Source organism: Eretmochelys imbricata, chromosome 2, assembly GCF_965152235.1.
Source record: "Eretmochelys imbricata isolate rEreImb1 chromosome 2, rEreImb1.hap1, whole genome shotgun sequence".
In the NCBI taxonomy this organism is placed as follows: Eukaryota; Metazoa; Chordata; order Testudines; family Cheloniidae; genus Eretmochelys; species Eretmochelys imbricata.
Window position 1 is genome coordinate 156,801,301 of NC_135573.1, and position 24,058 is coordinate 156,825,358.

A 24,058-nucleotide genomic window follows, 5' to 3' on the forward strand; every position below is an offset into this window, starting at 1 on the left:
TCCCTAAGGAGTGTTACAGCAGATTTGAGAAGCACTCTGATTTCTTCACCATATTTGGGTTCTCAGGTGAGTTGCTCACAGACCAAAAGAGAAACTTTGAATCCATTCACTAGAACTTCTGCTTCTTTTCACAGTCTCTTGGTTCTTTATTGGGTAAGCTTTATTTTGTGAAGTAGCCTATGGCCACCAACAAATACTGATTGCCTGAGAAATAGTTGGGCCTCTACCAGTCTACCAACAGCAGTGCTTTCCACTGGTGCAGAGAGGCTCTCACGGTCTTAGGAGGATCCTTCTTTACAATGCATGAATCTCATCTCCCCACACACAATTTTCTGCATCCTGCCTGCATTTTACCACATAAAAGCATTCTTAGTTTGGCTACGGTCTTTGCAACCCCAAAAGGTCCAGCAGTTTTAGATGTTGGCAGTGCTGGTATTTTGGTCCCAGGATAGAACTGACCAAAGGGGAGTGAGTTAATATCTTTTATTGGACCAACTTCTGTTACTGAAAGACACCAGATTTCAAGCTTACCCAGAGCTTTTCAGCAGTTTTAGAGTCATGACAACCTCAGAACTTCCTTCTTCAATGTATCTGGTACAACTAGCTAATACCTGTATCCATCACCCACTGGCTTCTCCCTCCCCCCCCCAACCCCATCTCATCTTTAAGCTCAAAGCTGTCTCACTGGACCTGAAAGCTTTCACTGTGGCATTCTGAGGGGATACTATAGTCCACAGTGGCTGCATGTGCCAAATGATTTTCCAATCACATACTATTCCAATATTGGAATTCTCTCTTCAGGAAGCCTTTAATTAGTCTCCTCCTGAGCATACACATCCCTTGAAAAGCCAATTCCTTGCCATAGTGCTTGGGGCACCATTTGTAATCAACCAAACAAGACATCAGCATTACCATGCTAGAGTCCCGACCTGTGTGTGACTGAAATCATAGCACTATAGTTTTGCCAAAGAGCCCCTTCATGATTCCTGAATCTGAAAAGCAACTGCAGGGATGTCTGGTCTGTCTGTACCTCTGTGATTGTCTGGAGAGTTGGCCTGTTCTGCATAGCCTCAATTTTCTTTGTCAGTGGAAATTCCCCCACTTTACTGATTGTGAGCCCAAAAAACTTTGAAACAATTTACATCTCTTTGGATTCAGTTTTAGATACAAAGCTGTAGGCTAAATCACAGGTCCTTGGTAAATGTATCCGTTTTTGTCAAAAGATTTTAGCCTGCACCAGCATATCATCTAGATATAACAAAACAGGATGAGAGAGGAATGCCATCTAATACCCTCTCAAATGTGGTAGGAGTATTGCTTATGGTGAAACCCACATCTTTATACTGCCACAGACCTTGACCTGCTGTGAAAACAGTTTTTCCCTCCGTCTTTTGGATCCATCTGCACTTGCCAATACATACTTTTAAGATCCAGTGTGGAAAAACAAATTTAACATGCTACAGCATCCAGGGTATCATCTGTTCATGAGTGGATGGATAAGAATCCTTTAAAGTGACTTCATTTAATTTTCTATTGCCTACTTAATCTGGTGCTATCTTTTTTGCTTATCTAGAACTATGAGTGAGGCCCAAGGACTGGGTGAAGGCTCAATTATGCCTTCCTGATATATTTCTTAAGTGGCCTGTAATGCCTCTTCCCTCTTTGCCCCTGATAAAATGATGTGGTTCCATCCACTATCAATCTGGTGCTGGACCAGTGCATCATTGTTGGATTGGGAGAACAAGTCCCGATTCTTAAGATTCTGTTTAAGACTGTTCTGTTGTTCCTCATTTAAACGTGCAGCACTGTGCAAGAACTAATCCAAAAGTAATTCTGAGAGCTCAATTTTATTCCTTTCCGCTTTATAGTTTTCTTCTATGCCAGCAGTTACTACAGCCACTGGTTCATGTTTTGTAACCATAGCTCCTTCTTCACTATTTGCAGCTTGTCAGAAACCATTCAGCAAGTAGTAGAGGGTCCAGACTTCACAACCACGAGTACTTCAGCTGCTAAGATTTCCTTGAGAATCTGGGTCTCAAAAACAGGTCTTCATTCTATCTTTCCTTTGTTAGAAAGCTACTACACCAGGTAGCTGGTCATAGTTTCTGTCCCTGGAAGCAGGACAATTTGTTCACTGCAAACCAATTGGCTACAAATTATTTGCTTCACCTGGATCACATCTGTAAAGGGAATTTCCATAGATTGGATTTTCAAGACTTTTCCTGGCATTTGCTAGTCATTAAAATGCATACAGATTATTAGCTCATCCATTATCTTAACTACAGAGGCTTCACATTTTTAAACCAAATACCTTTCCCTGCCCTTCCCCCACCCAACATCTTTGGACCTCTGCACATTCCCCAGTCACTGCCTTGGCAGAGACCAATTTGGTGGTGGTTTTGATCTCTTATTTCCTAGGCTTTTGAGCGAGTATGGCCTAATAACTTAGACTAGACCACTATCCCAGTGCATTACACTGATTCTATTACATACTGATAGCCAAACTCCCATTATTGTTGTTAAACTGCCTAGAACTAAAGATGATCTGTGAGGCTGATCCTTGTACCTCAAAGCTTTGCCCCTTCCTCTTGATATTTCCCCCCCATCTTCCAAACTAGGTGAGAAGCTTTCACTGGTGACTGTCTGCCCATATTCTATTTACAACAATCTTTTTTATGGCCAAAGCATTTCACAGTAACTCCCCTCGCTCATCCCCCCACACTTACCTAAATGGTCTCCTTTAATTATTGTCAATTTCCCTTGTTTTTCAAACCAAACTTAATCACTTTTTTGTAATTGTTCAAAAATGCCATGAACCAAAAATTAGAATCTCCTTTTCAGTCACACGGGAGTAGAGAGCAGTACTAATAGGCTCCTAGCAATTAGCTTCCATCTTCCTCACTAGTGGCTGCTTCTGCTACACTGATGCAAAGAATGAGATTTGAGTTCCATGGAAAATTTCACAGCTGTGGAATGATTCTGGCCTCCTTTCACTTATCTTTATCTGCAAGTCCAAATCCAGCTGAGCATCTATAAGCTGATCCACTGTCCATTTATCCTGGAAGTCCTCATTGCATCTGGATATGACAGGAACACAAGTTTGTGGGTCCTCTACCAGTTCAGGAGGAGTCGCTTTTCCCTCTTCTTCTAGCTCTTTGCTGTGAACTGGCCATTTCAGATTGATGGCTGGCTCCAAACTGCATATCAAGGGTTAGTACTAGATCTGGATAACTCAGCCTCTTTTCTGGGAGAAGTTCTGCAGCACCATTGGAGCTGGCTGCTAGAAACCGCCTTTTTGGTTAGTTCTCCCAGGCACTGGTTTGAGCTAGGACGTTGAACTGAGGCAAAAAGCCTCCCAGGGAGTTTTTCCATCAAAGATTGTTTCAATTCAAATAATGGGGATTTTGCACTATTTTACTTCATCTTCTCCTCTCCTGAGCCGCCCCCCCCCCCGGCATCTGTGACTTACAAATAAGGTAGAAAAAGAAGATATCAAGTCTTATTTACCAAAGTCCTCTGGCTGGCCCAATTCCACATCCATGTAGCTGCCTTCCACTGTGATCTATGACACTTATTTCATAGCTCCTTAAGTCCTGGCTGCAGCTCATCTGGTGGTAAGTTCCAAGTTGGCCAAAGCTTTCCTGGCCTCCCCCATTTCATGGAAAATCTTTTGGTAATCTCAATCCAATTTTCCATTCCAGACAAGGAGAATTAAAGATGGCTTGGACTTCCCAATCTGACCAGACCCAGTAGCTGTTCCTCCAGAGATTTCATCTCTGCCTGCAAGTTCGTTCTCAGCTCTTTCTGAGAAACTTCCACATAGTACTTTAAACACCTTTGGCAAAGTGTCCAGCCTTTTGTTGTTGTTAAGTTTCCAGTTCATGTTTAACTTTTTTGGCCATCTGATTTCTGCTACCACTGCCATTATTTGTTCCATTTTGGTTCAACAGGGATATCAGCTCGCAGTTTCTGTCCTGGGAAACTGGATCCAACCTTGCATCAGTGTGACCCCTTTTCAACCGAACGCTTCGCCAGTTTTTGGAATCTTGTACGTTTTCCGTTAGGAGGAGAAATTGATGGAACTAGGTATTTCTTTGTAAACAAACAAGACTGCATTATCCTGTTTCCCCTAAATACAACAAGAATCAAAGAGAAGGAGACCGTTTCTTTGCTCACAGTTCCAAGCCTCTTCTCTGCCAGCACTTTACCCCAAAAAAGTGCTCTGCTTTGTCAGGGTCTCACTACCAGGGCTTCTCTGCTTCCCCCCACTCCCCCGTACTTCTGTGGTGTTTCTCTGGCACACAGAGTTGCAATCAAATGAATCCTCAGCAAAACCCTACCACCTAAATAGCTTGATTTCTGACCATTCCTGCATGGCCTCTGTTTTGAGCACTGGCTCTTATTATAAAGAGCTTGATTGTTTCTTACATTTATCCTGAATGGGAGTGATTATGCCCACCAGCTTCAATGAGGTTTAAACCAACATAACTGTATATTTGAGATTATAAGGCACTCAAATACTGGATAATTGTGGCTATAAATACAGTCAACTGGTCAGATTAAACTAAACAGGCTCAAAGGCATAATAATAAGGGGACAGGATAGTGGCATAAAAAATTATGACCAGTAAAAAGAAGGAAATCTGGGTGGTTCCTGTTACCATTCTCAAACCACAAGAGCACTACAACAAGTTTAAACATTTAAAGGAGCAGAATTCGTACTACAAGATATTACCACAATATGCCAATGGCCTAGTAAAAGTCAAGAGAGGATTACAAAAGTATATGGACAATGAGAACATCCAGTCACATAAGTTAGGGGATTCTACATATCCTATAAGGGTACCGTCTCATACTTAGGGCATAAACCAATCAGAGTTGGGGGTTATTAGAAAGCTTTCCCTGTTAGGAGACTTGTTTTCCCCTCTCTCACCCATCTGTTATTGGCCATTGCTTATTCAGGATAGTAGACTAGATGCTCTAGTAGTCTGACTCAGCATGGCAATTCTGTGTTCTTATGGATGAAATCAGAGGAGCCATATGCAAAGCTGGGAGCCACTGAGCAGCTCTCATGTATATTCTTGCTCCCAGAAGCAAATGGAAGTCTCTCTCCTGTCACCAGTCCCTGGTCTTTCAAGAGTTAAGTATGGCACCAGAAATCCAAGTGAATATTTTCAACATGGAAAAAAGACCCAAAAAGGTAACTGAGGCAGAAGAAAAATTGGGAGGGCTGTTCCAGATCAGTAGACAGTCGCTCTATAGGAAGACCAATTAACAGTCAAAATAAAATTGGCCTTCATGGAGTGACTCTCTGCCAATCCAGAGAGAGCTGTGGGGAAGTAGCAAGCAAGAGGAGAACAGAGGGAGGATAGTCCGGTCAAAGAAACTGGAATTATAGAACCGCCAACATATTAAAACATTGATACCATGGACCAAGAGACTGGAAAAAAAAATCTTTATGGTTCTCTCCACAAGTTTTTGTTCTTCTGAGCCCACAGATTCCAGAACGTAATAACTTTAAAACAAACACAACAATACCCAAACTAATGTAGGGTTTGGGGGGGGTGTTTTGTTTTTTTTGACAGCCATCATGACTGAACTAAAGTTTCTAGCCTTGGACATTTATGGGTAAGGTCAAAATGAATGTGTTTTAATATCTTATTTTACACACACAGAGTCTATTTTCAATTATACCATGACTTGTATTTTAAACTATTTCTTATGAGAATTAAGCATAATAAAAGATTTAAGTGATCTAGTCCAAGCAATTTTTGTAAAGTTAAAACCTAGATGAGCTAGTAGAATTTGATAGAGATATGCACTATAAACATGATGTGCTATTTGCCTGTAATTGTAGCCTTGTTCTCTGATGTTATCATAAAAATGTCTAGGTTTGATGCTGCAATTAAAAAGTGCTCCCAAAGTCCGTGCTACACTAGGCTTCCCCTGCAGCTCAACTAGTAGTTACACAGGTGAGCACATACAAAAAGATGCTCCTTCAGATATGGAATGGACAGAAGCAACCTGTAATTTACAGAAACATGTATTCTTGCTCCACTCATCAATTCACCCTCAAACAATACACAGGCACACTTGCAAATCTTAATAGATTATTAAACATGGCACCTTCAAAGAGCATGGATATATCAAATCAACTTTTAATCAATTAAAATAATTTTACATTTAAAGTCGTAGTTCTAGCTTTCAATTAATTTCCATTATCTGTTTATCCCTGCTAAGATGAAAAAGGATTCTTTACTGCGACTGTCCTTTTTCATTTAGCAGACACCCCTCCAGACACACACACTTTAAAAGGAATTCAACACATTGTAAGTATCATTTACATAGAATCACATCTTGGTCTCAATATCTATTTTTTTGAATAAGCTCAGTTTTGGAGATAGCATTCATTCGTTAACCGCTGCTGGAGTGCCAACAGTGGAATATAGGACTTTGTATAGGAACATAGTGGCTCTTCCCAGCCTCATTTGAAAACAAAAAAGAAATCAGTTATATATGCCATGAAGCATACAACACCCTGTAAACTTCCAAACCATTTAACTTGACAATCAGTACAGTTTTAAATAATTTCAGAACTGCACATTTTAGAAGTCATTTCCACGTGAAGAGCAAACCCTATTTCCTCCTTATCTAGATAAGGAGCCTCAACCCTTACACGAACATAGCACCTCTGAGGATTAAAGAGTAATTCAGTCTCCATGCTCACCATCAAACATTGGCCACCCCTGCTGGAGCTGCCAAAAGGGTGCTGAGATGTTTATTTGAACTATATTGAAATAGATCAGACTCTCATTTCATACAGATACTGGATACTAATAATTTTTTTCTACTGACCTGGCTGAACTTTGAACTAGTGATTTTTTTAAAAAAAAGTCTCAGTAGTGGATTAGCACAGAATTTTTATTTTGAAATGTTATCTTGAGAAACACTTCTAAACAAGAGTGGTATGTTTGTGTTAAAAGTTCACTGTATTTCTGGTCGATTTATAGAAGGGATTAGTGAAGTTGTTCCTACCAACAAAACAGTTAAAAATATTTAATGCGACAGAAGGCTGAGGTGAGTTCCAAATATCATCAGGTACTTTACTCTTCTAGAAGCACATATGGAAAAAGCGATCCATATCACAAAGACATCACCCCAACAGGATTGCCTGTGCGGTTAGTAGAGAGGCTAAAACTAAATGAGCATATAGACCACTACTCTCATCCCCTAGTCAGGGGATCTTAGTAGGGATAAACCCATTTTAGCAGGGATTAAACCTTCCTTCAAGTCAGAGCTGAGACATTGATAAGAGTGCTTAGGCAGCAATTCTGCACTATTGCCCTCCGTGCCAAACCTATCCTATACATAAAGAGACATTCCCAGGGCTGTCAACACACCACCTTTCACAAGTAGTAAGTACTCTAAAATATATTAAGTGGTACTGGAGAGTGTGCTCCTCAGAACATGCTCCCAACAACAACTGATCAAACAATCTTTTTAAAATTTAGTTGTGTTACTATTTACACCATCAGAATTCAGAAGTGAAATCTATTTTCTAAGAAAGATGTTCTCTGCCTTGATTGGTCCTGCTTTGAGCAGGGGGTTGGACTAGATGACCTCCTGAGGTCCCTTCCAACCCTGATATTCTATGATTCTATGTTATTTGATAATGTTTCTGAATGCAGAGTCAAATGAAAAACTGATCAGGAGATTCACACATAATAGCATCACTAACTTGTAGTACTATCTAGCTTCTTCCCCTTGCAAAAAGTTAAAAAATATTAACCCTTAAACAAATGAAATGCTAAAACTAATTATGGTAGATTTATTCCAAATTACTCCTATGCAAACCTGTAAAAAAAAGTGCTCTCTTACTCATTTCTCATGTAGAAATACATAGATCGCATTTGAAAGTTTTCAACTGGAGATTTTACTAGAGTTTAAGGATTTAGGTCATAGCTATGCTACAGCTGTTAAGCAGCATAGCTACAGGTGGCATCACTATAGCGCCACAGTAGAGACACTTCCTATATTAACAGAAGGGGTCCCCCTCACTTTGATATAGTTAACTCACCTCTCCGAGAGGAAGAGCCCAAAATCATTTTCCATCCATCTAGCAGCAGCTGCACTGGGAGTTAAGTTGACTTAACTACAGTGCTCAAGGTGCAAATTTTTTCACAGATGAGAGATGTAGCTAGGTTGATCTAGGCTAAGTTTAGACCAGGCCTCAGTCACATGAAGCAAGACTTTCATCAACAGATTTACAAGTATTAGAAATAAATTACCTGACCCAGAGCCAGAAGTAGTCATATCATAAATTAAATCTTTTAAAGTAGTTCCTTCTGATATAAAAGGGCGATCCAATGAGGGATCTTCTTCACTTGGTACACGATGATGAATGACAGTACGATTATGGCAGATATACAGAATCAACATTAATGAAATGCAAACAAAACAGACTGGTCCAGCAATGATAGCTGCCAGTTCCACAGGTCCCAGATTAGAAGATGATTCTCCAGAAGTAGGGCCTAAAAATGGAGGTAAAAAGAAAGAAAAGTAACGTTACTATTTTGTAATAGCAAATATGTTTTTAACAAAGGGTTCATTTTTTAGTATTTGTGGAAGTATATTGCATTGGATAATGGTCTTTGAAGAATTCTTTTAATGCATTTCATTTCAGTAAACACAGTCTTAACTCAGCTCTTTGAGAGTCATTGGTATATATTATGGAGACTGAAGCTACATACATTAAAGTACAGGGAAGTTAGAAAGATTTATACACATTCGATGCAAGCCATAAAGCATTATGACGCAAGAGACTTAGGTACTATTCTGTACTTAGTGGTTTATTTCTTGATATACACCTTCAAAATAATATTTAGGAAGTCTGATGGATGCCCTGGTCTGCCCTCAGAATCATAGTTCTGGAAGGGACCTCAAGAGGTCATCTAGTCCAGCCCCTTCCACTCACGGCAGGACTAAGTAGTATCTAGACCAGTGCTTCTCAAGCTCTGATGTGGGAGGACCAGCAATTTCTTTTCCCCCCCAATGTGCATGCAGACCAGCAGCCGATGGGTCGCGGACCGGCACCGGTCTGCGGACCACCACTTTGAGTAGCACTGATCTAGATCATCCCGGACAGCTCTTAAAAAATCTCCAGTGATGGAGATTCCACAACCTTCCTATGTAAATTATTCTATTCCAGCGTTTAACTAAACCGCCTTTTTTGCAATTTAAGCCCATTGCTTCTTGTCCTGTCCTTGGAGGTTAAGGAGAACAATTTTTTTTCCTCTCCTCCTTTTTAACAATCTTTTATGTACTTGAAAACTTATGTCCTCTGTCTTTTCTTCTCCAGATTAAAATAACCCAATTTTTTCCCCCCACAATCTTCCCACATTGGTCATATTTTCTAGACCTTTGATCATTTTTATTGCTTTTCTCTGGACTTTCTCCAATTTGGCCACATCTTTATTGAAATGGGGCACCCAGAACTGGACACAATACTCCAGTTGAGGCCTAATCAGCACAGAGTAGAGCAGAAGAATCACTTCTCATGTTTTGCTTACAACACTCCTGCTACTACATCCCAGAATGATGTTTGCTTTTTTTGCAACAGCATTACACAGTTGACTCATTTAGTTTGTGATCCGCTATGACCCCCAGATCCTTTCTGCAGTACTCTTTCTTAGGCAGTCATTTCCCATTTTGTGTGTGTGCAACTGTTTACTCATTCCTAAGTGGAGTACTTTGCATTTGCCCCTATTGAATTTCATCTTATTTATTCAGACAATTTCTCTAGATCATTTTGAATTTTAATCTTATCCTCCAAAGCACTTGCAACCTCTCCCAGCTTGGAATCATCCGCAAACTTTGTAAGTGTACTCTAATTGATGAGGACCCAGAACTGATCCCTGCAGGACCCCACTTGCTATGCCCTTCCAGCTAAATTCTGAAGCACTGATGATTATTTGAAAATCATTCCCAGAGTAGTTAAGCATCCACCTTATAGTAACTCCATCTAGATCAGGGGTCTCAAACACATGGCCTGCGGGGCTATTTCCTGCAGCCCGCCAAGCTCCCCCTCCCCACCTACCTCCAGGCCAGGAGTGGGCAAACTGCAGTCCGTGGGGAAGTTGGAATGGGGGCGGGGGCAGTGAGGGGAGGGTTTCAGTAATGCGGCCCTTGGGCCAATGCACTAGTCCTCATGTGGCCCTCGTGGTCATTTGAGTTTGAGACCCCTGATCTAGATTGTATTTCCCTAGTTTATGAGGTCATGCTAGAGCCTTACTAACGTCAAGATATCTCACATCTACCACTTCCCTCCCCCATCCACAAGGCTTGTTACCCCTGTCAAAGAAAGCTATCAGGTTTGACACCATTTGTTCTTGACAAATCCATGCTGTTACTTATTACCTTCTCTTCAAGGTGTTTGCAAATTGATTGCTCCATTATCTTCCAGGTACTGAAGTTAAGCTGACTGGTCTGTAATTCCCCAGTTGTCCTTATTTCCCTTTTTATAGATAGGCACTACATTTGCTCCTTTTCAGTCTTCTGGAATCTCTCCCATCTTCCATGACTTTTCAAAGATAAATCACTAGTGGCTCAGATATCTCAGTCAGCTCCTTGAGTATTCTAGGGTGTATTTCATCAGGCTATAGTGACTTCAAGGCATCTAACATGTCTAAGTAATTTTTAAGTTGTTCTTTCCCTATTTCAGCCTCTGATCCTACCTCATTTTCATTGGCATTTACTATGTTAGACTTTCAATCACTACTAACCTTTTTGGTGATAACTGAAACAAAGAAGTCATTTAGCACTTCTGCCATCTCCACGTTTTCTGTTCTGGTTTTCCCTCCTTCATGTTTACTTGTACTCAGTTTAGTTTCCTTAACCTTTATAATGAGCTTCATTGATTTTACTTTAAAAATTACTTTAAAATTACTTTAAAAAACAAAAATCTTTACCTGGTGTTGGAATTTGAAGTTCTATTTTATTGCAGTAGTCTGTGACACAGCAGTAAGGCGCAGTAACAACTCCATCCTTCGACGACAGGGCACAAACAAATGGCCTGTCTCGTGGAATCAGATCAACTTCTGCTATGCACATGCTATTGTGTATGAGTCTGTCTGGAGTCCGTGTTACTGAGGCAAAGCAGAGCCCATCCGTCACACATGTAAAGTTGTCTTTTGTACAGAGATGGCAAAAACACTGTAATGCTGTATTAAAAGGAAAGAGGTTGTGGTAGTCATGTTAAGCAATGTTAGAACTATGAAACTGTCAAAAAGTGGCAGAAACATTTTCCCTGATGCTGCCTTTCAAAGCTATGTACTGCATCATAACACAAAATGCAAATATGATGCCTCTTAATAGGCTAACACAATAAGGGAGTGGGAAAGAGGATTATAACAGGAAGCTTGCTTCAACTTTGACTATGTATAGATGAACAATACATACATATACACACACCCCACAGATGCAACACCCATGACCTGAATGTAAGTCTGCTAAAAAACAGAAAGGTGAATTTTGAAATTCACTGTAATGTGTACAACAGCGTAACACCTGAAGTATTAAGGACCCAATCCTGCTCCTTCTGAAGTCAACATTCAGTTTGTTTCAATGGAAACAAAAGCACATCGTTAGCGTGGAAGATCCACCACAGTGTTAGCCACATGTCATGCATTAAAGGCACATTGTATTTCCCAACAGTTTATGCGCTCCCCACCCAAGGGGTGAAGTTCTTTAAAGGCCTTATCCAACTCCCATTTAACTCAATGGGATCACTCCTTTTGACTTTAATGGGAGTTAGACTGGGTCCTCGTTGTCAGGCTACCGAAGGAAACTTCCTCATCTAGAGTACAGGCACTACAATGGCACAGCTATAGCGCTATAGCTATGCTACTGTAGTACCAGTAGTGTAGACAAAAGGTCTTTTCCCACTATGTAATGGTAGATAGTTTGACTGACGCATGTGTACACACCTGGGGGTTAGGTTGGCATAACTTGGACACTCAGGGCTGTGAAATTTTCAAGAGCCTTCAGAAGGAAGCCTACTATGTTTATGCATGGAAGGGCTATAGAGGAAAAAAGTGCTATTGACCAAAAGACAATCAACTAACGAAGCTAATTCAATATCAACATCCCACCCCCATCTATTTGTTGAGAGTGTGTGAGAGAGTGCAAGCGAGCATGCACACACGCTACAGGTTCAAGTTTGTTCCTCGGATAACATTTCTCTTTTGGTCCTCCCAAGATCTTGCCAAGGAACTCCAGCAAATAGAGGTACATGAGGAATTACTATTTCAAAAGTAAAGAGAAGTTTAAGTTCGATGCCATCTGTATAAAGACACAATGAAGGACAAAAGCAAAGGATCTTTGCTTGCAAGCACACCTTTAATGAAACATGCAGTTGTCTTAATTACACCAGTTAGTACAAGTGAAAGCTTAAAACATTCACGGACAAAATCCAAAGGGTAGAAGACACACCAAGTAGTAATGAAGTGCAGGGATAGCCAGAGGTGATAAGACAACTAGAAAAAACTTCAGCACTGTGCCTTGAAGTCTCACTGGTCTTCAAATGGCACACTCAGTGTTTAGTTCTGAAGTGTAAAATATGAAAAAGAATTAAAATAAGTGCATTAAAAATTACGGGACTGGAGGGATTGATCATTCAAGAAGATTAGAACAACTAAGGACCCAATCCTACCCTCTGCCCATGGATCTCATCCCGCCTCCATGGAGGGATGTTGGATGCTTCCATGGCAGTGTTCCCATCTTTCCCTGAACAGCATAAAGAACTTTTGGTGGTAGGGGAAGATCAAGGGAGAAGTAAGATGGAGCAGTGTTCCCTTCTCTCCCTGCCTGCCTCCCCACCAAGCCCTAGAGATTTTAAAGGAATGGTAATACAGAGTGGGCATTACCTTTTCCACCAAACTTCTTCCAACGTAGGGAATCCCACTTTAAAAGGACATGGACAAGGGAGGCCCTATGGTAGGAAAGAGGTGAATTGGAGGATGCCCTGAAATCCATGGGGGTTAGCCCTGCAGCTCAATCTAAGGGAAGGCTTACAGTATGGTAAGAATTCTGTTCAGATTGCCTTAGAATTTTTCTCTCCCTTTATCTCTGCTTGTACATTTCACCATAGGATGAGGAGATCTGGCTCCAAATATATACAACTTGGAAAACAAGAAACCGAGAACAAGGTCTAAAAATATAAAAAGGGTGTAAATGCTAAGGAGTTTAAATGATTTGATTTGTTTAGGATAGACCAAGGAGACTCAAGGAACTGTTACTAACCTTTCCATAACTGCGGTTCTTTGAGATGTGTTGCATGCCTCCTCCATTCCTCTGTAGGTGTATGTGTGCTTCAGTGCACAGTTGGAGAGTTTTCTCCCCATATAGTGGTATCTATCGGGGCAGCACAAGCACCCTCCACTGCCTCATGCATGCATACATACATACATAAAGGGCAGAGCCACTCCTGACCCACCTCAGTTCCTTCCAGAAAGATGCTGATAGAAAGGGGGAAGAAAAGCGAATCACAGAATGGACACGTGAAACACACTTCGAAGAGCAACAGTTACAAAAAGGTTAGTAATAGTTTCTTCTTTTGTGAACGATTGCACATTCTCATTCTACTGTAGGTGACTCACAAGTAATCCAAACTGGAGGTGGGCTTGGAATCTATTAGAACAGGGACTGGAGGAACACTCGTCCAAAACTGGCAAAATCTCTAGACCACAGAGATTGCATACAACGAGGCAAAACATATGACTAATGATCAGGACTAATGACTAATGCCATTCTGCAAATGTCTAATATGGGAAAGTAATCCAGAAAGGCCACAGAATCTTCTTAGGACTAGTCATATGACCCAACACTCTATCCAGATGCATCATGTTAGCCAACTGATAACATAACCAAATACAACTGGATAGTCAAGATGAGATCCTCTGAGTGAATAATGGACAGCCTTTCATTGTGTGTGCAAAAAATGATGAACAGCTGTGTCAAAGACCCAAAAGGCTTAATTCCAGTCTAGATTAAAAGAAAGCTTAAAAACATTTAAAATATGAAACCTCTCCTCACCTTCACTGAGCTTCTTCACAAAGCCTCATTAGTTAATATGAAAACTGGAAGCCTCCTTAGACAGACGCCTTGGGTGAAGATGAAGATAAACTTAGTGTAGAAAACTGTATACAGAGAATCTGACACCAAGCACCCTCAAGTCCCCACTCTTCTGACCGACATGATGGCCACCAAAAACGCCACCTTCACAGAAAAGTGCAATATGGAGCATATCACCAGATGCTCAAAGGGGAACCATCAGCTTGGCTAAGACTAGATTCAAGCTCCATGAGTAGGGACCTATCAAATTCACAGCCATGAAAAATGCATCCCAGACTGTGAAATCTAGTTTTCCCCTATGAAATCTGGTCTTATTGTGTGCTTTTACCCTATACCATACAGGTTTAACAGGGGAGACCAGCATTTCTCAAATTGGGGATCCTGACCCAATTAGGGAGTTGCAGGAGATCACAAGGTTATTTGCAGGGGAGGAGGGGCCATAGTATTGCCACCCTTACTTCTGCGCTGCCTTCAGAGCTGGGCGGCTGGAGAGTAGCTGCTGTTGGCTGGGCACCCAGCTTTGAAGGCAGTGCCCTACCAGCAGCAGCGCAGAAGGGAGAGTGGCATGGTATAGTATTGCCACCCTTACTTCTGCGCTGCTGCCTTCAGAGCTGGGCAGTTGGAGAGTGGCAGCTGCTGACCGAGGAATAATGGAAGGTAGAGTGATCATTCAGAATTTCAGTTTCTTTAAGAATTTGTTTAACTCACTCAGATCTAAAATAGCCTGAGACACCCCACCCCCCCCCCCTTGTTTTCAGGATCCGGAAGCATCTGTAGTAAAAACCCTTTCCCCTGAGCAACAGAGGGACCTCTTCTATAGACCCTACAAGTAGTGACTGTATCTCTCGTAACTTGGCATTGTGAAAGATGTCCCTGAAGAGGAACAGGGAAAGAGGCAGGGGGAAATAGAAGGTTGTAACCCACTTCAATGATCTTTAGAACTCCATGCATCCAGTGATATGGGCTCAAGTACAAAGGAAACAGGATAGTGTTTTGGGGGGTGGGAAAAGGGGCAGATAAAAATAATCAAGGAAGGAAAAGATGGTACCTTTCTTAATTTTAACAATTGTAAGGTGTTCTTAAACTGGTACTCTGTCCTTGACTAAACCATCAAAATGCGTGCTTGGAGGATGCAGCCTGCCTCAATGTACTGGCAGCTGCAGGAATAAAAGGTGATGGTGGATGTGTTTTGTAACATGTACTCTTCCCCCCTTGACAGGTCCTGGATTCGAGGTACAAACTCCAGAAATGGCTGGGTCTGATGTGGATGGAAGGACTTTGCCACCAGAGTATAAATTCCCAGCGACTTCAGCATTGCTCTGTGTCCTTGAGATATTGCAGATCCTCATCACTCTTTCTGGAAAAAAGAGTGACGGCCTCAAAGGTGAGGTCCTGGATTGTCTGTTGAACCTTTGGGTGAAGACCAGAGGACTGCAACCATGAAGACTGTTGCAGAATAAAGGAAGAGGCCATGCAGCAAGCTGCAGAGTTATAGAATATCAGGGTTGGAAAGGACCTCAGGAGGTCATCTAGTCAAACCCCCTGCTCAAAGGCAGGACCAATCCCCAATTTTTGCCCCAAATCCCTAAATGGCCCCCTCAAGGATTGAACTCACAACTCTGGGTTTAGCAGGCCAGTGCTCAAACCACTGAGCTATCCCTCCCCCCCTAAAAACTGAGAGGAGACAAGGCTGAGGAGTCAGTTGCATCTAGATCAGCCTGTAGAGCTGTTCTGGAAATTAACTTGCCCTCCTCCACCATTGCCTGAAATTCTTGTTTTGTCTCATCTAGAAGCTTGTCAAACTTCAAAATTGCATATCACAGGTTAAAACTGGGCAGAGCTTGTTGGTTTGCAAGATGAAGCTATTACCCTCCTGTGGAATAAAGCTTCCTTCCAAAGAGTCTAGTTTCTTAGCCTCCTTTTGTTTGTTGGTGTCAATCCAGCTCCCTTTCATTAGCGGCAGATACTACCAGAAAGCACAGAGGGGGATTGCTGGGAGAAGAAAAGTTTGAACTGCTAAGAGGGGATATAATACCTTCTTTCTGCTCTTTTTGCAGTAGGTGGCAGAGATGATAGAGTCTGCCATAAAACCTTAGTAGACTATAGAAAAGCCTTGACAGAGCTCTCCTTGATGGAGGCACTAATATTAAAGTGTCCACAAGCCTGCTGGACTTTTCCTGAACTTGCTCTGGACAAGTGTCCAGAGCCAAAGTCATGTGTCACAACAACTCCTGTTGGGCTTTGGGGGTTATTCGGTGGTGGGGAAATAGGCTCTGCCATGACAGCCTCATCAGAGACTAGGAGGAGGATGCCAACTGCTCTTGGGGATGATCCTATTGCAACACTTTGCAGGATAGTTTGAGAGAAGGGTCTTATCGCTGTGGGTGCCAAGCCCACTACTGAGGGTGAACTGCTTATGGCATTGACATTCTTAACAACCTGCAGAGGAAGTAGGTTGGGAAGGATGTGGGGTGCTCTTGATTGAGAGGGGAACCCCGATAGCTTCCAAAAAGGCCACTGATATGACCCTGGTCCAAATGTGAGCAGACCAAGGGTCTTTGTGGTATGCTCCACGCTGGAACTGAGGCTGAAATCAGGTGGGCAGGCACTGCACACAGGCTGCTGGATGTATCCAGGCTGACACACATGAACACACTTCAGAATTCGAAGAATCCACTCCTACAGACCCTGGATGTGCTATCCTCATCAATACCAGAGAAGCAGGCTCAGATTCTGGAAAAGGGGATACCAGTGAGGTCATCTGTCACTTTCCCCTAGACATCACCATTTTAATCAGTACGCTAATTGTCAAATCCAGTAGTCCCCCATGGTGCAGAGGTGAAGCTGTGAGTGTTGGTACCTTCAGTGCTGGTGCCAAGCAAGAAACGTGAATTGCAGGGAAAGGCAGTACCAAGAGATATAACAACTCTCTCATAACCACAAACCCCTCAGGAGCAGAAAACATTGGGAAGTCATTCTGATTTTGTGGGACCAGGACCTTAGGCAACAACAGTGAAGCGACTCCCGAAGTGCTTGATCTCAACAGGCCTGAACTGGGCTCTGCAGTCAGTGGACTTCCCCATTTTGAGGCTCGTTCTGGGGAGTGCCTCCCTTCTGAGCACAGCTCCAAGTCCTTGGTAGAGCATCCGATCTTCAGGTGACTGCTATTGAGTCCTTAGATGACATGCAGTACCTCTTTGACATGAATGAAATCCATCCGTCCATCCTGAGACGGCCATGGCTGGAAGAGCACTACTGACTGATACAAAGCTGCTCCATACTCAGGCTCAAGGAGGTGGCTCTGATGGAGGAAGGAGCATGATTCCAACAGCCCGTACTTCAGTCTAAGTGCCCTGTTCTTTTTGGATTGGGACTTTAACCTTTTACAGCTACGTATTGTGAGGCTCTCCCAAGCATGTAAAGCAGCTGAGGTGTGGGTCACTAACTGGCATTGGCTTGCCACAAGCGTCCGAAGCCTAGAGAATGAGGCATAACTCCAGCACCAACACCAGTATCTGGAGGCAATGTCAAAAACCATTATTTAAAAACAAAAAAACAACGCTCAGCTAAGCTAAAACTAACTACTCTACACCAGTGGGTACAAACTATAATAACTATAATGAGATAGAGAAGAGACTTGCACAGGCAATAGAAAGGAACCAAGTGGGAGGGTGGGGGTGTTGGAGGCAGCTCCACCCTTTATGCCTGTATACAGTGCGTAAGGCAAGTGATACCCAGTCACGTACCACTAAGGGAAAAATACTGCTGTCACCCGAAATTGGGCCAGCTAGTAAGCTTAGGGAGGACTAATGACCCACCAGAGTTTGGCAGAAAGCAGCACATTTATTATTCTGACAGCTAAGCTTAAAAGAAAGGGGGGGGAGGGTTCCACACTCTCACTCGCATACTCACTCTCCCAGGACAGGCACGGCATTGGAGATGTCAGGATCCTTCAAGGTAAGTGTTCCACAGCACAGCAATGGATGGTGTGATGAAAGTAAGTCTTCCCATGACGGAATGCAACGCAGCGGACCACTCGCCAGACAGTCCGAGTGAAGGGCCTTCAAGGGAGGTACAAGCTTATGAGTGCACTCTTGAGCGCATGGCCACTTCCCCTTTTAAGGAACTGCTCCTCATGGCCTGCGATTAGAGATGACTTGGCCACATCTGGTTGGTCACACTCCACCTCAGGCAGTGTCCATGCATTGGGTGCATGATCACTGCCTAATTAGAGTCCCAGACACCTTTTCTACCTTGAAGCTCCTCTGAAGCAGCCCATTCATCCCACAAGCATTCCAGGAGGGAGGGGGAAAGCCACTTCACAAGTATTCAAAGAGGAAGAGGAGACAAAAGTGGAGGGGGAGAGTGTAACAGACCTTTTGAGCACAGAGATTATACATAGCACAGTCATACAGAGCATACAGACCACTGCTGCTCCTACTACACTGAGTATGCGAGTGTGACCTCCCCCCCCACCCCGCTTTTTTGAGCTTAGCTATCAGAATAATAAATGTGTGGCTTTCTGCCAAACTTTGGTGGGTCATTAGTCCTCCCTAAGCTTACTAGCTGGCCCAATTTTGGGTAACATTAACGGTGGAGAATGCTGGTAGCTTAGTGGAGGATTTGACTCAAGAGTAGGGGTCCCCTGGTGCCCCCCGGTAGTCTCTTGGGTGGGTCTGGCTCGAGCCTGCGTGAAAAGGTGGTAGGCTAGCAACCCACTGCAGGGAGAAAAGGACACCATTACTAAGTATGCCACTGTGGGGCAAGGGAACGAAAAAGGCAAAGCAGCCCGAGCAAGAATAAACCCCACTCGGGGAGCGGCACTGCCGTCCGGGTGTTGGTAGAATGGCTCCAAAAGAAAGGGGCAGACCCCTTGATGCTAGGGGCGGTTCCACCTGGGGAGTACAATTCCTGAACTAGAGCTTATGTTGGATAAATATGTACTTATAAACGGTCCCAATAAGGCGGGACTGGATCATGCAGCCGCCTGGCTGCTGTGGCAAGCAGGCTGGCGACAGCAGGCAGCAAAGAGTCAGCTCACCACTGAAACAGATTCACTCAAGGACCGATGTAATGAGTTGGAGAAGGAAAGGGATGTGTGGAAGGCACAGGCTTTGACTGCTAGCACCCAGGCTTCTTCCCTCTCTGTGGCCGCAGTACAGGCAGCCACAGCAGAGGAGGAGCGGGAGCGGGCGGAAATAGAGAATGCCGCTCTGAGCCAGACCACTAATATGGATTTTTAGTTCTGCCAGGAATTGAGAACATGAGGGAGAAAAGGAAAGACGGCCATGGTGTCTAAAGGAAAGTGTAATTTTGCTACCTTCTTCTAAGAAAAATTCTTAATTGGAGAAGGAAAAAAGTTATCAAGAGCAATAATTTTTAAGAAGTAAAAGTAGAATAGGGAAGGGAATTAATAAGTTTTATAAATAAAATATGCAAGATGAAAACACGAGGTATGTGCAAATGATGACAGCCAATATGAGCTGCAACAGTGTTTAAGCGGTGAACTCTTTGGGGGAAGTATTGGTCCTTTTTTTTTTTTAATAAAATAGAGCTCCCATAGAAATCAGGGTATTTATAACTTATGAAAAATGACTTACTGAAGGTCATAAAGTGTCTAATTGACAGCCCTAGGTATATCATACACAGAACAACTTTCATAATGTGACCCATTTTATACTCCTTTCTCAGCCAAAACTTCCACAGAAAGAGCATTTCGCCTATGGAATCAGTACAGAATAGAACTAGTTTATTGAGCCACTAATTGTAAATTTTAACAAGTTATAAGAAGTCACTCAGAGGGTTCCAACTAAAAAGGAATAAACATGGTTCTCTTTGCAGTGCCAATGCCAAGAAATAGGTCATCTGACTTCAAAATTAACTACTCCCGAGAAAGCATTCACACCAGAGAAAAAACAAGACCTCAGATCACATTTTAACTTGATATCTTACATGTAAAATTATTCTGTTTTCATCTGTATTTTTGTGAACCAGAAGAAAGTTAAACTTTAAAAACAGACACCCTTAGTTCTGTTAAGTTTCTTTGATTGCCTTTATGAAAGAAAGCAATAGCAAGGTGTCTTTAAAAACATTTAAAATTTAAAAATTCAGCACACTCATACTCTTCCATCTGCTTCCCCACACTAACACAGGTTTCCCCCCACCATACCCAATAAGCTCTCTAATGGGAGAGATCAGTTTTAGTAACATGAATTTGAAATAAAACTGGTAAAGATAAGTGTTTTTTTTAAGATGTGATAGCAGAACATACAAACAAGAAAATGATAATTCACTTAACCGCTATGTGTGGTTCCTAGATTAGGTCCATGCAGCACTGAAAAGAAAAGAGTTGGAAAACAACTTCTTTTTACAGGAATATTTCTATTAATGTATGTCAAGACCAAGATGATCTCAACTAAGGCTATGTCTACACTGCACTTTTGTCATTAATACTTTTGTCTCCAAGAGATGTGAAAATACCCCCCTGAATGACCAAACTTTTGACAAAAAGCACTGGTGTGGACAGCACTTCAACAGTGGGAGACACTCTCCCGCCGCGGAAGCTATGCCCCTCATTCAGGGTGATTTTATTTTGTCGTCAGGAGAGTTCTCTCCAGGCGACAGTGACTACTGCAGCCACACCATTGCAAGGTGCATAACGTAGATATAGTCTAAGTGATGGCCCAAAGTTTGAAAACCAGATTAGTACAAAATAGACATACGGTTCAATTCTTAAGTTTAGTACTTGTATGGGACTAGAGTGTCATTATGGCGGACCTCCATAAACATTACATCATAGGCAGATTAACTCTGAAAATTGTACCTTCTCTGCAAGTGATCAGAAAGCATACATACAAATGTTTTCTATCATCACTATCTTTTCTTGGTCATTCAGCACACCTTAATGAAGCCGGTGACTTAGAAAGATCCCATTTTTTATACTACCACTTAATGGCTCAGCTGAAACAGAAGTGCTTAAGTGACTATCAACCTGTATGCCCAGGGAAAGGTTCAGAGCTCAAAGTTGGCTCTCTTTCAGTAAATATTTTCTAGCAGATATATGAATTATTTTCTACATAATGTAAACTTGAAACAGGCACAGTTACGAAGATTAAGTTGCTCAAAAGCTGCTGTGTCTGTCCAAGAAAGACAGAAGCAACAAGGTATTTAACTTCATGCTTTCTTCGTTGCTTCCATGTCACAAAACCTTCATTTTCCTCAAAATAACTGGTCCTCATTGCGCAAGACAACTTTAGGCAGAATGCAAATTACACTGACTATTATTGCTCAAGGTTAAGTTTAAGATGTTACCCATCGTCTGCAGAGAAACCATAAACAATTGGGTAAAACCCAGACTGTAAGGCAGGTCTCAAAGTTACATACCACCGAACAATGATTGCAAAAGAAAAAAAGTCTTGAAACTTTCCAAGTTTCAATTTAAGAAAAAAGTGTTACAAAAGTTACAAACATGCAAATAATATACTAGAAGTACTGCTTTTTGGCCTAAAAAGTAACTCAGTAAAATAATAAAATTAAAAAAATATGCATGTGGATTACACACCCACACCCACACACCCCTTTGTGTTCATTATTGCAATTTGCTGGGTTACAGAAAGCAGGTATATGAAGATTATGTAACTAAACAGGTCTATGGATGTTTGTTTTAACACGTAGACTCATTTTTTTTTTTTTTTTCTGAGGATACAGACTAACACAGCTACCACTGAAACCTATTATCAATGAGATATTTACTAAATCTGACCACCAAACATATCACTTTTGCTCTTTGGAGAATTCAAGGTACAATTCTGCTATTGTCTTTAGTTCCCCAAAAATCACAAAACAGTTTCTGCAATATCCTTCACAACACATATGTTGTTCTGACATCAGATCTACAGCAGGAGTCTGCTGGGGGAGAGAGAGAGTGCCCAAAGAGCCAGGTAAACATTTTAGTATGCTGTACTTATTTATAAAATGTGTATTTTGTACCCTGTGGGTACAAAATTAAGGTGCTTAAGTACAATGCACAGATTTGCAACTTAAACAGCATTAACCTAACCAATCACCCAGGCCAGATCTGATCACATATCTGGTGTGCATGAGCACATAATACCAGCGTATTGCAAGCCAATGCCTAACTGAGCTAGAACAAGTGACTCCTTAGTTCAGGAGACTCAAGAAAAAAAAAAGTGTTTTTACCTTACCTAGCTGGACCATTCAACATGTAGTTCCACATTTGTAAATCACACTGAAATAGTTACATTGTGACAATAAGCCTGCAGCATAATGGATTTTCCACGTTTCGGTTACAAAGGCGGGACACCTCGGACTAGAGGCGGAAGTTCTCAGGAAAAAGACATGTTATCCAACTAGCCCAAGTCTCTAGATCAGGGTCAAAGGGTCTCCTCCAGCACCCAAACCCCACATCACTAGTAGGGAAGGAGAGCGAATGTTGCCCGCGCCAGGGAAGTTGCCAGCGCGGTCACAGCCGAGCCGGTTCCCACCTGCGGAAAAAGAAAGCCGGGTCCGGCACCCCGGGCTCGCCAGACCCCATCGGCCGGGAGCGGGGACGCTGGGGGCAGCCAGCTCCCCTGCGCGGCGGCGGGCCAGGGTGACGTGAAGCGCAGAGCGAGCTCGCGGCGCTGCCCCGGGGCGCAGCCAGCGCGTTACGAGGCTACGGGTGCAGCAGCCGGAAGGGGGCGGCCGCCGGCGCGCGCTGGGTGCCCTTTTCACCCTGCTCCCGGACAGCGGAGGGAGGAGCCGCTGCGCTCCCCTCTCCGCGCCCCGCCCCCCGCGAGCGGCCCGGCCCGGCCCGGCCCGGCCGTTCCTCATCAGCCTCTCGGGCTCCTCGCGTCTGCTCTGCGCGGACGCGGAGCCGCCGGGCTCGGCCAACAAAGGCAGGCGGGCTGCGGGCTCCGCCCGACCGGCCCCTGCGCCATGTTGTTGAAAGGAGCCGGCGGGGACCCGCGGAGCCGCCGCCCAGCCCCGTAACTCACCCGCCGCCCCCGGGAGCAGCAGCGCCGCGGCCGCCAGCGAGAGGAAGGCCCAGGGCCGCGGAGGGGCCGTTAGCTCCATGGCGCCGCCCGCTCGCGCCGAGGATCAGCCCCACGTCGTCCCCGCCGCCGCTTCTCAGACTCGCTCGCCCTTGCGGCCACTATATAATGTAACTGACACACAGGCGCCTCCTGATTGGCCGCCCCGCCCCCTAGCCCCGCCTCCCATGCAGCTGCAGACATTCCGAACAACAACAAGAGTCTGGAGAATACAACCGGCTCGGCGCGAGGCCAAGTGGGAGGGGCGGGGGGCGCGAGGCGGGGTGAGTGACAGAAGGGAGCGTCTCCCTCCCGCTGGCCAGGCGCGCGGACAAGGGTCCAGCCGGCCTGTCCCGCCGCTGTGGGCCCGGCCGTAGGGCACGTGCGGGGGCTGGGGGCGCCTCGTGCTCGGGCGGAGTGTGGACGCGATAGAGCCGCGGACCGAGGCAGGGAGCTCGCTCTGCTTTCAGCGTGAGGCAAAGGAGCCAGAGCCGGGGCTGGTACTGGGCAGTAGAGCGGGGCCGCCGGAGCTAAGTAAGGAGGCGACAGAGATGGAGCAGGGCTGGAGGCTGCCCTGGGAACACACTGAACAATGCGGGGCGGGAGATTGTTTGCTGGGGTGTGCACAAAGCTCTCAGCCGTGCTCAAGCACGCTCTAGGCAGGACAGCACCCAGGGACGTTTGGTTTCCCCTAACGCGGGAAGAACTGGCATCATAGCAACTCCGATCTGAAGAAAGCAAGGAAACTCCTGAATAAGTCCTTGCAGCCATACATATCTCAAAAAGAAAAGGAGTAGTTGTGGCACCTTAGAGACTAACCAATTTATTGGAGCCTAGCTTTCCTGAGCTACAGCTCACTTCATGGGATGCTGTAGCTCACGAAAGCTTACGCTCAAA

The 24,058-nt window shown here is 43.7% G+C and overlaps 1 protein-coding gene across 3 annotated transcripts in view; it reads right to left on the bottom strand.

Moving 5' to 3' along the window:
* TGFBR1 (transforming growth factor beta receptor 1) overlaps positions 1-23,288 on the bottom strand; it is a 73,800-nt gene extending 50,512 nt beyond the window's left edge. The window contains exons 1-3 of one of the 3 annotated variants that reach the window (XM_077810879.1): positions 23,126-23,288; positions 10,967-11,218; positions 8,288-8,530 (exon numbers count right to left, since the gene is read on the bottom strand). In XM_077810879.1, coding sequence (XP_077667005.1) covers positions 8,288-8,530; positions 10,967-11,218; positions 23,126-23,204 — 574 coding nt within the window. In that variant the 5' untranslated portion in view covers positions 23,205-23,288. Of the gene's footprint in view, positions 1-8,287; positions 8,531-10,966; positions 11,219-11,983; positions 12,059-23,125 lie in introns of those variants that run through there. The other 2 variants (XM_077810880.1, XM_077810881.1) reach the window with 2 other exon arrangements.
* Between the last annotated feature and the right edge of the window lie 770 nt (positions 23,289-24,058).